The sequence below is a fragment of the Sinocyclocheilus rhinocerous genome, unplaced genomic scaffold (genome assembly GCF_001515625.1).
Source record: "Sinocyclocheilus rhinocerous isolate Xijiao unplaced genomic scaffold, SAMN03320098_v1.1 scaffold578, whole genome shotgun sequence".
Lineage (NCBI taxonomy): Eukaryota > Metazoa > Chordata > Actinopteri > Cypriniformes > Cyprinidae > Sinocyclocheilus > Sinocyclocheilus rhinocerous.
The window spans coordinates 312,823-328,848 of NW_015664024.1; the positions used below are offsets into that span (position 1 = coordinate 312,823).

The following is a 16,026-nucleotide window of genomic DNA, read 5'->3' on the forward strand; positions in this document are numbered from 1 at the left end:
TTAAGTCCTTAGCAATGCATATTACTGATCAAAAGTTATTGATTTTTGGCTATTGCTACAAATATAGGAATTACTTATAGTTTTATAGAGATTATAAAACTATAAGTAATTCATATGAAGTATTTAATATTTTATTTTTCCTGTTGTTCTTCTGTACACACATTGCCAAAATAGTGTGTTAATAAAGAGGTAAGTCTGAAAATGAATAACGATTCAGTGATTCAGACAGGCTTGTGATTTTCTTGAAAAGGGAAAACAAAGTCATTGCAATGAAGAAAAATAACAGCTCCAGAGGAAAAACATGACCTGTGGCAACATGGAGATTGATCTACACCTGAATCACACTTTGAACGATCCAGTCAATAACTGCATCTCTAGTCAAACTTACGCCCCTGAATGGTGAAGTTCATAAAAAGAAAGAAAGAAAAGAAAAGAAAATTTAAAATTGCTCTCCAACCTTAAGCTCAATCACTGAGATCAATAGTGGAAATTTAGCCCTTGTCTTTCCAATTATAACTGCAGCCAGAGATTCCCAAATATCATCCTGATACTCAGAGAAGTCCAGATTGTTTACAGTCTAGGGAATGGCACATTTAGGATTATAAATCCAGACTGTCACTAAACAAATTAGATATTTAGGTCCAAGCCATCTGCGGTAGCATCCACCAAAAGAGCCAAGAAAAGAGAGAGAAGCGCTACGGCTTTATAATAATATCCTGCTTGTGATTTCAAATAGCAGAATAAGAATTCATAGCGCTTTGAATGAGGCACAAAACAGTCACAATGATTTGTGGGCTGGAATTCATTTTACATGGCTCATGTACTCTGCCTGCATTGCAGTCAGTCAGATGGGGAATTCGGTGTCTGGGATCATTTCACTTAACGGAAGCATTGACCGCTGGTCGGGCCAGCCTGCGGTTCCACATCTTCGCTTCTCGCTTGAAACTCCTCTGCCTAAATTGACTGACAGAAAGCGCTTCTAAGAACTCAACCGCAGGGACAAACAAAGACGTGAGTCAGATGCAGCTGTAATTAGCGCATGTAATTAGACCTAAATTCTGAAATGCAAATGCTATCAAGGCTCTGGCATGAATTAGAATACCCTCAGACGGAGCTCTTCCGCGATGGACGTTTTGACGTCATAATGAATAAACCCATGGGGATGGAAAGAGCTTCAATGCCCACCTTATTTTCAGACGGAGGCTGCGATAAGAGAACAGGTCTCTAATCCTGTTCCATCTCATTGCACTTGGCAAAGAAAATCCTTTAATGCACACACCGTGCTCCGTCTTCTGAATGACAGTTTTGCTTTGTAAATATGAATAATCTCCATATCTCACTTTTGCTGAGCTGCATGTGCTCACCAGGAAAAAAAAGATTAAGAATATCTCTTACTGCAATCTTTGTAATATCAGTAAAACAAAATGCTCAATGCATTTTCGTAATGTTCTGCATGGGTAAAGCTACTCGGGAAATCTGGGCAACCTTGATACGGTGGCTTGTTTTGGGTGACAAAGTACACAAACCAACAGGTACCAGAACAATGGTCTTTTACATCCAACATGCAGATAAAACATCCCACCACGAATGGTTACGCATGATTCTGCTATTCTATATTGTATGCAATAGATTTGTAAAGGTTCACGCGCGATCCGAATTCCACTCGAATGCGCAAACGAGTACATATGAGCACGCACACACATACACACTACCATAAAAAGAACTGTAATAGGATTCTTCAGCTTTTCCAGTGACTGCCTTCACTATCACACACACAGTTAAGAGCACTAATCCATGACAAATTGTCTCATCTGATCCATGACAAATCGTCTGAAGGCCAGATAGAGATGAGGAAATTGAGAGAAAAAAGGAGGCCGAGAAAAAGACAGAAGGGGGAAGGGCATCAGGAGCAGCTCGAGAGAGACATCTGACAGAGAGAGAAAAAGAAAGACAGAGAAAGCGCGAAAGCAAGAAGGTGTGAAAGAAAGAAAGAAAGAAAGAAAGAAATCGTGAAAAGGCAAAACGAAAAAGAAAGAACAAAAGAAAGCACAAAAAGTGAGAACAAGAAAGAGTAAAAGAAAGCACAAAGCAAGAAGGAAAAAAATGATATCTGGTTTAGCCATGAGGCTTCAGTTTAACCTAATAAAGTTTAGTTACGATGTCCATGTGGGCAACATGAAGATCCTGATGAGGTGAAATCGGGTTAGTTGTGGTGCAGTGGTGACAGTGCAAGGGTTTGAGCGTGTGAGTGTGAATTATCCCAGCTAGCCCAATCAAACCTCTCCTTCATCTAATTTGCTAAGAAATCAGATTACTACGCCATTTCAGTGAGCTGCATATAATTGAATTTGGTTTTATGTCATCAATTCCACCTTCTAATTAGTTTGCCACAATTAAAAGTAGGTGTCAAATTAATCTGATTGATTCACAATAAAACAGCCGCACAAACGTCTTCAACAACTATTATTTTTCGCATTCTTTTGGTCGCTATTATTGTGATTTGAAGAGATAGCAACATTGCTCTTTGAAAAAAAAACAGATGTGTACGTGTGGACTCAAACCTGCATTGCCCACATCAGCACCAAAACTCAACAGTCAGCATTTGATTATGTTTATACACACACTACTGTAGCGAATCAGCTCATGGGGAAATATGAATAATTAATCATAACTAGTTATAATTAATTATAAATATTTAGATCCACTGTAGATATTTACTTGACCTCTCAGGGTCAACTGTCTGTCAATTCTAAGAACGTTAATTTCCTGGTTAAGGGAAATAACTTTCTTACTGTATGTATCTACACAGAGCCTGTAGCATAAATCTGCAGTTATGAGCAAACAATGACCAACGTCAAGTGTGATACAAGTAAGAATTTATTAACTACATAAACACTTAAACGAGTCTAACATACTCCATAAACACACACACACACACACACTCATACACAGAGTATTTGTTAAATATAGCTAACAAAATATATATTGTGTGTTTGATTGGTCCAGACGCTACACTACCATTCAAAAGTTTGGGGGTCAGTAAGATTTATTTATTCTTATTTATTTATTTTATTAATTAATACTTTTATTTATTTTTTAATTAATACTTTTATTCAGCAAGGGTGCATCAAATTGAGTTAAATTGGGAGTAAACACATTTATAATGTTACAAAAGATTCTATTCATTAAAGAATTGTTTAAAAATGTATTAAAGTTTCCACAAAAATATTAAACAGCACAACTGTTTATACTAAGAAGAAATGTTTCTTAAGCACAAAGTCAGCATGTTTTTTTTTTTTTTTACATTTTTTATTTCTACATACAGTACAAAATACATAACATCTGTGCTTCCAGGCTATTGAAAAACACCAGCCACCACTGACGTAAATGCACCTGGTTTAATTTTATTCAAGCATTAAAAAAAATGTAACACTTATTGTATTATTAAAAAACTCTAGTTAACATAATTTGATGAAAGTGAAATCATATCTGATTCATAATCCATTGTCGTCATTGGTTGTATAACAGGAGACAACTGTGACTCAGGTTAAATCAAACAATGACCCAACATGCACCTATACGATATTGGTAATTCGCATTTTCAGGAGCACTCTGGAGGCAAGCAAATGAATGCGAAAAGAGAAGAGGTTAGTTTCTCTCTCTGTTGCTGGGCTACAACACCAGCTGATCGGGAAAATATTCAGCAGCGGTCGCTGTATCTGGCAAAACCAGAGCGGCATGCCATGGACCTTCATTTAGTAAGGAGAGAGGAGGAGGAGAAACACTGCAGCTTGGGATTGTGTCATGTCACATTGTGCTCATCTGTCAATGTAGTGTATTATTTCTTGAGAGACTAGAATTGGCTGCCCAGAATCAGACCGCCATCAATCTCGGCTGAGAGTGGAACGCGGGCGGGGGCCCATCCTGCACGGGCTCATGGGATGCGGACGACTTGGAGCCGGTGCCTGAACAGGTGATGGAGCTGCGGAGTGACTCAACTCGTTACTCAATATAAGCCTCAGCTGTGACTGTTTTTTTTTTTAGTTGTTTCTAAAAAAAAATAGGGTTGTGGGGTCAGGTCAGAGAGAGAATTCAAAAGCAACCAAATCCATTTTGGTATTCATGTCAAGCTCCGGTTATAGGAGGTAAGCCGATTTCTGCAGTATTGTGAAATGCCTGAACTGCATGGAGGATTACACTTGTACAGAGATACCTCTGACCTGACAACTACTGTATCCATCATCCTCAGACAAATAATGATTCTGCTAACTGTGCAGCTAAAGCTACCCAACTGCATGAGTTCTGTATTCACTGCATAAACATATTTCTTTTAAATACATTTTGACCTCTTTAAAAATTTAAAAAAAAAAAGTAAATTGTATCAGGAGACGTTGCAAGCTGGACACAAACCTGCATTAAGCATTTAAGCACCAAAACTCAACATTCAGATTGCTTGTTGCCTTGTCTACTTAAAGGGATAGTTCACCCAAAAATGAAAATTACTCCATAATTTACTCATCCTCAAGCCATCCTAGGTGTATATGACTTTCTTCTTTCAGACGAATCCAATCGGAGTTATATTAAATAATGTCCTGGCTCTTCCAAGCTTTATAATGGAGGTGAATGGGTGTTATTTTTCAATAGTCCAAATTAAGACGTCAAATAAAACACATCCATCCATAATAAAAAGTGTCCCACACGGCTCCGGGGGGTTAATAAAGGCCTTCTGGAGCGAATCGATGCGTTTGTGTAAGAAAAATATCCATATTTAAAACTTTATAAACAGTAATCTCTAGTTTAATCACTGGGTGAGCTTAAAGGGCCAGTACTTTGCAACAAATGGCCAATAACTGATACTGACTGATTTAATGACAAAAACTGATTTTTTTCCTATATAATAAAAAAAGATGGTAAAAAGTAAAAAGGTGGACTGTGTTCAGGACGTGTTACATGCCAGACTTGAATCCGCATTGCCTATCTAAGTATCACAAGTCAACCAATTAGAAACCCATGTTCTGCCGTAAATAGCATTAAACTAAACATTATCTAAACAATTCTTCCTGAAATAGAAATCGCCGTCAATTATTCAGCACAACATATACAATCTTGAGTTTGTAATAAATGGTCATTAAGAGAGAATGTAGAAAGATAAACGTCTTTAACGTCCTTAAACATCTTTTCAGCATCAAGGACATCAGCCTGCATTTCATCATTTACAAAAGATTTTGGCTCAGGCACCTAAACGTCCACCTTTACTATGGAAATACAATTGCTCCTGGCTACACTGATACACTTCTGTCTAACCCACAGAGTAATATGGTGCTGTTCTCTCCTGTCTGGGTTTTGAAGCATTTTTGGCATTGATATAAAGTGTTTGTCCTCGAATATCATCGGTGGGGGTGTTTCACAGTTAAATAAATGATGACAGCTTTTCAAAATGAATCATGCTATGCTTTCCTTGTCTCATTTTTAATCTTAGATACTTTTTTTAATAGGATTTGATTGCTGGATAACAGCACCATGGATAAAAAGAGAGGCAAGAAAAAAAAACATTTCAAAATGTTAGATCTCTCTCCAGGCAATGGAAATCTATTTATAATAAAAGGTCTTCTTAATGAAAGTAGAGATGGTTTTAGAATTACAAAATCAATTTTAATTCAGCTATGAATCATAGTTTTTTAATTCCCAGAAAATTGCTGCTGTCCAAGTGATTAGAGCCAGTGTATTATCAAATTATTGAGTCTAAGTGCTATTTTATTTTACAAAACATTAAGAACTGCACACGTGGGTGGAGAACCTCAATCAATAAAAATGAAAGTAGCAAGAAAGAATAGTACAAACAAAATAATACAATAAATAATAATAAAATAAAAATAATTTTCAAAAATATAAAAAGATATAAAAGTAAAAACAGGCAAGTTAGCTTTTCTTGTCAAAAATCTGTTCTTAACATGTGTCAAACAGATCAGATGTCTTGAAAAACCTTCATCAACCTCTCCATCCAATAAGTTATTGAAATTTAAGATATTCTCTAGTATGCAAAAAGTACAGTTTTAAAGTCAGTGGAGATGGAAGAAGCCAGTAGGTAATACTGAAGGGTAGCCAATGATGTCTGCAGACCTGGCATCAAGAAAGCTCATTAACAATACTGCTGATACACCCAGCTTTAGATGTTTGTTGATTCAGTTAGCAACAAAACAGAGCCTTTGCAGGAAGCTCAGTGACATCTAATTAGCGTGATCCATGTCTTTGCACCTTTACCATTATAAAGGAATTACATAAAAAGTCTCCATTAAGCCTGGTTCATCTAATAGATGCAGTATTACACCACAGAGTTAGAACTGTAGACTAAGATTTCATACTTTGAATCATGATTCAGTCAGAAATGTGGTCTCACTAAGAACTCAACCTGTTATTCCGTTACTAGGTCACTTCAATGTGAAAATGTTAGCAGCATTTTTACACACTGCGTTATTTTTTACACAAAAAAGAACATACATGAATTGTGGTACTGCCATTATGGTCCGACACAGATTATGTTATTTTAACACCTAAATACAACTCACAAAAGTTGCAGTTTGGACAGGTTTTGTTTTCGTTGTAAAAACATGTAACATTCTTTGGTATTTTTATACATTTTTAAACAAAAAATTCTGAAATGTTTTATTTTGGCTATATTATTATTTCATTCAAGGTGTGGTTTCTAAAACATTTTTAAAACGTTGTGAAGCATTACCTAATTACAATCAAAATACAACATTGTGAAAAGTGTGTTTGCTAGGTATGGTATAGTCTACTCATTTGGCCGGGGAGAGGAGGGGAAATGCTTGTCCCAGGCCCTGTGCATTTGAGCTATGACCCTTACTGACTGTAGAGAAATGTGGCACGTCAGAAACCAATCATAATCAGCCCATAAAGAACGTCTCAAGCTTTCGGTTTAGTTTTTCCTAAACAAATATGTGCCAAACCATGAGCACTTTAGCAAAACAAGATCTTCAGCCACTGCAATATGGATGAGTGCAAGAGTGGGAGCACGTTTAAAAGCTACAATCCTCCATTACCGAGCCCTTTTTGACCTTCCTAACACCAGAGATATGATTTCTCACACACGTTTTTGTCTAACTTTTCCATATACCGCGGAGTGTGATGGGGGATGATTTCTTTTTGTTGTTCAGTCGACCCCTTCAATAATTCAGGGAACACTTACTATGGGGCACGCTCTTTCTTTGTACATCTCTGGCACCATGCTCTGCTGGACCTGGAAGCACGGTGTTAAAAATTAATCCGGGTCTTTCTGACGTTCATCGCGCTATTCTCTCCATGTATTGGATTAATGAGTTTGAAGTGCTTTCTGAGAAGTAAAGCTCTCTCACATATGTATGCTGTCTTATAAGATGGTAAACATAAAAACAAAAAGAACAAATTTTGCAATAGTTTAAGCACTAATCACACTAAGCTATACTAGGACTCCTGGTGCGCTCCTTTTTCTACCCTGGATGCAAAATCGATAGTAATGAAGTAACAAACACATTTACTACATAATCTATAAGGACAGGACTTTGCAAATATTTAATGAGCGTGCGGCGATCTACCTCGTGCAGCATTAAATTTCTTTGGAGTTCTTTGTAGCCTTGCTCCGCTGTTGAAAGTATGCCACAATCGCTTCCATTTGCATACTTAGTGTTGAAGAGAGACCCACCTTGCTGTCTCTCTTCCCGTCAGCCCTCGTAGCGAAACAGTACTTAATTGCCAAATACTTCCACAGAGCGGGCGATAGACGTAAATTGTCATTTCCACCAGAGCCTCTGTGATCAAAGCTGCTCGAATTCACAGCATGCTGATAGGAGAGTTTAGCCTCAAGCCTGCATGTCTCGCACACACACATATGCACATGGAAGATTTCCACCGCTGCAGTCTCACGATGCAAAACCCTTTACAAGCCACTTGTTGAAAACAAGAACAAAGCGTCTTGAGCTGGGTGTCTATGTAAATCTCTTTTCATGACAGAGGTGAGGCACAAGAAGAGGATAACACACCTACCACAAAGTTTCACAAGCATTGCAATGAGCATTTTATGGACTTAGGCTCACTTTTATGCAAAACTGATAGCGATAAAGTCAACACACAGTCATCTCGATCTCATATGCCTTTTAAAACGTGAGCGTCCCCAAACTGAACATCTACAATACAGGGACTTCCACAACCAGCAGAGTTAAACACTTCAACGAACACATCACCAACTCAGTGACAAGGAACATATGGTTTAAACGAGACACTGACCCAGAATCTGTATGGCGTTGCGGCCCGGGTAGGTCACATGATGCTGCTGGATGGTCTCGTACAAAGTGGCGTGGCACAGCAGTAAGCAGCTAACACTTATCCACAGACACAGGAGCCAGGACATGGCAGGAGCACCGGCTGAAGAGAAAAGACATCAAAGACAGAAGATAAAAGCAGAATGTTTATTCTATCTGACACACACCTACATGCACGTACTATTTCAGCCCTCAGCATTATTGAATATTGCGCCATTAACAAGCATTATTTCGCAATTTAACTTTAATTTCAAATCAGTATAATTTAAAAATGACAATGTGGTTTTTAGATCATCAGGTAAAGTACATTATGACCACTGACTGATCATTACATATTCTAATCTTAAGTGAATAACCTTGTTTTTTGTTTGCATTACTTTATGGTGAATCCTTTCGTAACTAGTGCATAACCTTGGATTGATCGGCACTGCGAGACAGGAACACAAACCAAATGAGTTCTGCTTTATTATATAATGACAATGATTTAGAGTCAAAACAAACTCTTGGAATGTTTAAACAAGTACAAGTTTTCTCCAACTTTAAATTTGTAAGCCAAAGACTGACAATTAACACTTTTAAATCAGTCCTCGACTCATCTTCCGAAACTCCATCACTTGAAATGGCAAACAGTGTTTAATTAATGGATGGTACATGGCACAGTTCTCCTGCACTCTTCAAGCTGACAGGCAGGAGCATCACTCAGTGCACCCTCAAATGACATTGAAATTTCCAATGAATATTCATCAAGCCTCAAAATTAAGCATATCATTATTAACAGCACATTGTAATCCCCTTTGCTTCACTAAAGCCTTCGTAATCCACAGTTTTGTGGAAATGTGAACTGTTCCCAGAGGAGTGCTATTCTCTCCCTGGCTGGCAAACTGCCTTAAAAACTTCAACTGTCTTCTTCAACACTATAAAAGAAGATTTAGCACATGCAATCAAGTGTATTAACATGCAACAGAAGAAGATGATCTTTAAGCAAAATGAGCATCCTTGGACTTTAGAAGGCCACCTAAACCTCAAGACCTACGCAATATATTTTGTTACATGTCTTTCATTTTCCAGGTAATATTGTAAGTCACTTTTCTATGATATGGTGTCTGAGATTCCGACAAGTTAGTGAGAGCAGCTTTGGGAGTCGGTGCTCGCAGCTATTTTATAATTAATGCATTGATCTGATAAATCATCTGGTTGGATGCTTTTACATGTTTTACTTTGTGGTCCACATGCTCATCACCATCCTCGGGCACACCTGCACACGATCACCGCAAGATATTCTGTAGCCTACTCACACACTTAAGATGATGTGCCTAGACATGAAGGTAGAAATAAATAATAACAAAAAAAAAAACTAATGATAATAATATAAATAAATTGTCATTTAAATTATTTTAATTTTATAATAATAGTAATAATAAATATTATTATTATTATTATTATTATTATTATACAATTTCTGTGTGGTTTCATACATATTATTCTGAGGAAAAAGAAAGAAACACTGTCTATATACTCAATATTTATTCTTGCATTGTATTGCAGATTTTATTACAAAACACAGCTCTTACGTGTTATTGAATGCAAAACATTTGGCCATCATATGTTCATTTATGCCACAGCAGCAGCACTGAGATTTGGATTGGCAGGAAAATCCTATAGCTCATCTATCTGCACCGTATTGAAACTGTCAACGCTTAGCATCATTGATAAGCATGTAGGCAAATTATCAATGACTCAGAGACGAACAAAATGCATGCTTAAAAGTGGCTAGTCAAGTTTTCCGTTTCAAAAATGCACACATCTGCTGACTTTTTAGTCATTCTTGTGAAGTGACTTCCCGTAGATTAAGATTTAGTTTCACATCCTACCATGGCAGAACAATCACACCTAATCTTACCTGTGAGATACGGTGGAGAGAACGTTAAAGAAACGTGCCGTCAATTGTTCATCCAATATCCTCAGCACATAGTCATAAATCCATCCATGCTCTCGGGAAAGAGCTTCCCAGCAAAAGTTCCTGTTCGGATCTGCGGGTCAGAGGGGGGATGAGGAGACTTTTGTTCCCGCTCCTGCCCTTGATCCCCTCTTCTGTTGTAAATCCTGGCTTCAATCCACCGAACAGTCAGGCACCCGACAGCAGAAACTCCCGTCACAGCTGTGAAACGCTGTCAGAAACTAGCTGGGATTTGAGGGACGAGAGGCTTGTCATGTCACCTTTAAATCACCAGAGAAGCAACGTCTTCCTCCTTGTTTCTCAGCCTCCTCACGCTTCTCTCTGAAGGTGAAGCTTCTTTGGGGGATAACAAGCTAATTTTCCTTTTCACTTTTTGGTCCTGCACATGCGACGGCACCTCTCTCTCTCTCTCCCTCTTTCTCTCTCTCTCTCTCTCTATCTATCTTTCGTGTGCTCGCTCTCTCAGTCCCTCTCTTCTCTCAGCTCTTCTCTCCCATTGAGAAGCCACTCAGTACAAGTCTCTCCTCTTCCCAGTGTACTGACTGGTGTGCACACGCATACGTGTGAGTGCAGGCGTGCTCGTGTGTATGACAATATCGCCTCACGAGTGGGAGAGCGAGACACATCACACGTCTTAAAGCAAGACTGCCCACTGTAGCCGAACAGAAAGGCACCTATACAGTTGATATAACATTGTATGCGTGTGTTTTCTGTGTGCAACTGCAGCCTGGAAAGAACACAGACAAGATGGTTTAATTTCACAATATGCTTCCTCGATTCTTCAGATTTTGGAGGGTTTGAACAAAGAGACTGAAATATGCTCAGAGCATCACGCTTTTAATAGAAGGCTGTCCGCAGCTGCGTTTGCAATCATCTCAATATTCTGAGATTGCTGCGGTGTTTCTTTGCCTGTTTGTACAATCTAAATGGCTCTTTGTGTTGCGCGCGGCTCTCGCTGGTTGTTGAGTGTTGCCAGAATAAAGTTGCAGCTGGCACGCCTGGCACACAGAAACAGTCGTCCCCTTTATGTGTGCTGATGCTTTTGTGGGAATTCAGTGTTTTTTATGATCCGAGATGATTTTTGGATAATAAAGAATGAATAAACAATTAGATAGCACATGAAATAAAATAATAATGATATATATGTGTGTGTGTGTGTGTGTGTGTGTCTTTCTCTCTATATATTAACCTATGTAAAACGAATAAATATATTAGAAAAATGTGAACAATAATTAAATAGGTAAATAATTAACTATAATATTAAGTATCAAAGAATATTTACTTTAAAAAGGTACTTTTTAATAATAATAGTATATCTATTAAAACTATTAAAAAACTGCAGAAATTATTTCATATTGCAGCAGATGCTGATTCCTGATACAGAATAATGTGGTTAGAAATGTGTAATATGAATAATTATAAGTGTAGAGTGAGTATAGAGTTCAAGTGTTTATTGTCATTTCTCCCACAGGGAGAAATGAAACACAATATATCCGATAGCATCATGATGCAAGAAATAAGGACACATCTAACAATAGCAACAATAATTACAGCACAGCGCAATAGACAACATACAGTGGGTACGGAAAGTATTCAGACCCCCTTAAATTTTTCACTCTTTGTTATCAGCGTTATCTCATAAATTAAACTAGAATAATAAGTCTGCAATTGTTGCAATGAGGTAAACCATGGTGTGCAAAAATAAACATTAAATAGTAGTTCTTAAAGTAGAGTGGTGCAATAATAAACATTAAATTGTAGTCCTTAAAGTAGAGTAGTGCAAAGTATGTTGGGAGGAAGAGTTAACATGGCATCCAGAGTCCATTGTTGGGCCCACAAGAGACAGAGATAAAAGATGAGGGAAGTGGTCAACCACAGCTGTTAAGTAACCTGATCACCTGAGGAAAGAAACTGTTTCTTGTAGTTCATGCTTGAACACTTCAGAGTCTTCTTCCAGATGGGAATAGGCTAAACACTCCAGCAGTGGGGTGAGTTTTGTCCTTCATATGGTTGCTCTCTTAAGGCACCGCACCCTGTAGATGTCCACCATAGATAGGAGACTGGATGCAATGATGTTCTGGGCAGCTTTTACCACACTCTGTAGGGCCCCCCTGTCAGCGGCCGAACAACTGCCAAACCAGACTGTGATGTTATTGGTCAGGATGCTCTCCACTACACATCTGTAAAAGTTGATCATGATGATGTTACTCATGCCTGCTTGTTTAAGTCTTCTCAGGAAGTGTAGTCTTTGTTGGGCTTTCTTCACCAACGAAGTGATGTTCTTGTTCCATGAGAAATTATCTGTTAAATGATAACCCAGAAACTTGAAGCTTCCAACTATTTCCACTGCGGCTCCGTTAATGAGCAGTGGAGGGTGATTTACAGAAGTCTTCCTGAAGCCAATGATAATTTCTTTCGTCTTGCTGACATTGAGGGTCAGATTATTGTTTTTGCACCACCGCCCCAGAACCTTCACCTCTTCTCTGTATGCTGTCTCGTTGTTATGTGAGATGAAGCCCACCACTGTTGTATCATCAGAGAACTTAATGATATGATTGTCCTGATGCTGTGCAACACAGTCATGGGTAAGTAATGTAAACAATAGTGGGCTGAGGACCAGAGGCGGACAGTAACTAAGTACATTTACTTGAGTATTGTACTTAAGTACACTTTTTGAGTATCGGTACTTTACTTGAGTATAATTTTTTATGGGAACTTATGACTTTAACTTCACTACATTTGAAAGACAAATATTGTACTTTTCACTCCACTACATTTCTATCAAGATCCTCGAAGTAGAAAGTCGTTAGCAACTTTGAAAGTCAGTGGGTGATTTCTTTCTTCTCTAAAACGTGACTCTTTTTTTCAGACAGTTTATCAGTAATCACTCTTGGGGCTACATGAAGTGATTTCCCAGCATTTTTTGAACACTGACCAGTTCCAAATGTGATATTTATTTACAAACAATTCAATAATAAGAAGTTAATATTGTGGTATATATTAGACACAATATTCTGTCTTTACAACTTTTACTTGTAATGGAGTAATATTTGACCAGCAGTATCTGTACTTTCACTCAAATAATGGAGTTGAGTACTTTGTCCGCCTCTGCTGAGGACACATCCCTGAGGGGCTCCGGTGTTCAGAATGAAAGGATGAGATTTGTTCTCGCGAATCCTTACTACCTGGGTTCTATTAGTCAGAAGATCCAGGACCCAGTTTCAAACTGTGACTTATTAAAGGAGTCATATGATGTTGCTAAAAAGAACATTATTTTGTGTATTTGGTGTAATGTTAATATAGAAAGGCAAAATGATTCACACACACACAGGTTTGTATCACTATTTTAGTGAGGACATTGTATATACTTCCATTGATTTCCTATCAGGTTAATGACATCACCTAACCCATCCCCTACTAGTGGTTTGTCAAAGATTTTCACAATATAAGTATAGTCAAAACAAGTACACACACAAACAAACTTTTTATATATATTTATGCCTTTTCATATTACTTTTCTAACCAAATCTATACTGTATTAGCAACAGAAACCACTGTCTCTCGGTGGCCAACTGGGATATGAAATGCAGGCAAACCAAATCTCTTGAAATTTTACAGGCGTATGCTGAGGTAGTCGTGTCAAGATCTATTCCTTCTTTCTTGACACAACTGACTACATTGTGACATTTCAGTGACAGTAAAGCTGACAAATGCTGCACAGAGCAGCTGGAGCGGAGAACCTGCACATGCTGTCGTCACATGTATATCTAAGGGCTGAAAAATATGTGTGAGAGCGTGTGCGAGTGTAGATGAGCGAATCGAGATCGGACAGATAAAGCACTTGACTTCCCCCACTGATGCTTAAATCGGAGATTCATTTCAGATGGTAGGAACATGGTTCTACTTGAGTGCAGACAGTGAGCCTAGCCAAAGGGTGTTTCTCATCCTGCTGTTGTCTGAGACACTCGATGGTCTCCATGCGCAAGACTGCCAAGACTGGAATCACAGGCTGGAGTGGAACAACTGTTGTTAAAGGGAGCATGGGAAAAAAATACAGTGTAATGAAACAGTGAAAGGTAGATATTTATTACTCTCTCAGTAGGGTGCCCTAAAGAGACCAAGTGACTGGTTACCTGCTGAGGTAATTGGCACCCGTGTAACTGTTAACAAGGCAATTCTGCATGTACACTAGTGGCCGATGATGCCACATTGCATTGCAATGGCTTGAGAAAGTCTACAAACTACCACTGGAAAAAAAAACTCTTAAAAAGAAAATACAAGATACTACATATTTAAATACAATTTAAATGTATGCATCTGACAGTTGCTTTGGATAAAAGCATCAATAACAAGGAGGAACAGAAAAGGGACTACCATCAACTGAAGGACCATTATGTCATGTTGCTTCCAGTTTTGACAGCTACATTGATTATAATGGAAGCGATCTAATTTTGACACGCTGACATGGTGTGAAGAAAAAGGAAACTGTGAGTAATGAGGAAAAAGTTTATGAGTCCCTGTGAACTTTTAGCACAGACCTTGAATTTTATTATGGCCGCCCTGTTGACCACTGCTTTCATCAGAGCGTTAGCACCGTAATGTAATGGCCGTGACTCAGCAAAATACAGCCGCTAAATATGAAGGACTTAATGGCACTGACGTGAAGCACAGAATGTAACAAAATGAGTATAATTTGTAACTAATGCACTACCACAAAAGCACACTGAAGGGGGAGAAGGTGGAATTATGGCAGCAGGGTAAAAAAAAAAAAAAATTCTGAATTAGCTTAGATGAATGCATTAGCATTTGACTAGCTGTGTTTTTAAAACTCCTTTTGTGCTGGCTGACTTCATGAAAATGTATGGCTTATGATTATGGCTCGTGTTTATTTTAGTTGCTTCAAAATCACATTTGTGTTCCATCAGTGTTGTGTGCCACTAAAACTTGAAACATGGTCTTTCTTGAAACATCTTTATATGCCTCTAAGGACAACTTAAAAGAAAAATCATCCAATTAGCCGGTTCTCACGGCGATTATGTATGTTTACAACAGCGAAGCCGTTCGCGTCTCATTGTTTTGTCATCTGGGGTTTGGTTTTCTCATTTATGACTATATTTTTTTCACATCGTGAGGCTTGTGTTTTGGGGACGCCACTGGCTTTATCGTTACTGTAGCTTTCACTCTCTACCCTTCCTTCAGTCTCTCATCTCTTGGGCTCCTAATATTTTCAAGCATCTGTCGCCGTTGTCCATGCCGAGCTGGGCTAGACCAGTCCAAACACCAGGAGCCAGCTGTTTGAATCCAAGCACCACAGATAAATGCTGGTCTGGTGCTGCTCCTACCCACAATTTCTCCATGTCGCACATTAGCTGAGAAATGCCTTAAAGGGACAGTTCAAGCAAAGATGTAAATTATGTCATCATCATGTCATTCCAAACCAGTATGACTTTATTTCTTCTGTGAAACACAAAATATATTTTGAAAAGTGTCTTGTTTTTATTTATCTGTACAATGAATGTCAATGGGGTCCACTGTTGGACAATGGCTAAAACAACTGTTTTGAGTTAAAGGCACAATATGTAATTTTTTTGCCACTAGAGGGCGCGTATTCAAAACAAACAAAGAAACAAAGGCCGTGACTGAGTGTGGAATCATGGGAGTTGTCGTCTTCATCCCCACAGCCGAAGCAATCCGATGGGACTCGGGCAGAAATCATGTTCATGGATGAGCTAATGTATTAAAGATTTATTAACG

General features: G+C 38.3%; 1 protein-coding gene across 2 annotated transcripts in view; it reads right to left on the reverse strand.

Annotated features, from left to right (window-relative positions):
- The window catches only part of LOC107729407 (protein FAM19A1-like), a 157,547-nt gene extending 146,990 nt beyond the window's left edge, over positions 1 to 10,557 (reverse strand). For both annotated transcript variants that reach the window (XM_016539894.1, XM_016539893.1), the window contains exons 1-2: positions 10,216 to 10,557; positions 8,281 to 8,418 (exon numbers count right to left, since the gene is read on the reverse strand). In XM_016539894.1, coding sequence (XP_016395380.1) covers positions 8,281 to 8,404 — 124 coding nt within the window. In that variant the 5' untranslated portion in view covers positions 8,405 to 8,418; positions 10,216 to 10,557. The remainder of the gene's footprint in view (positions 1 to 8,280; positions 8,419 to 10,215) is intronic.
- Positions 10,558 to 16,026: the final 5,469 nt, after the last annotated feature.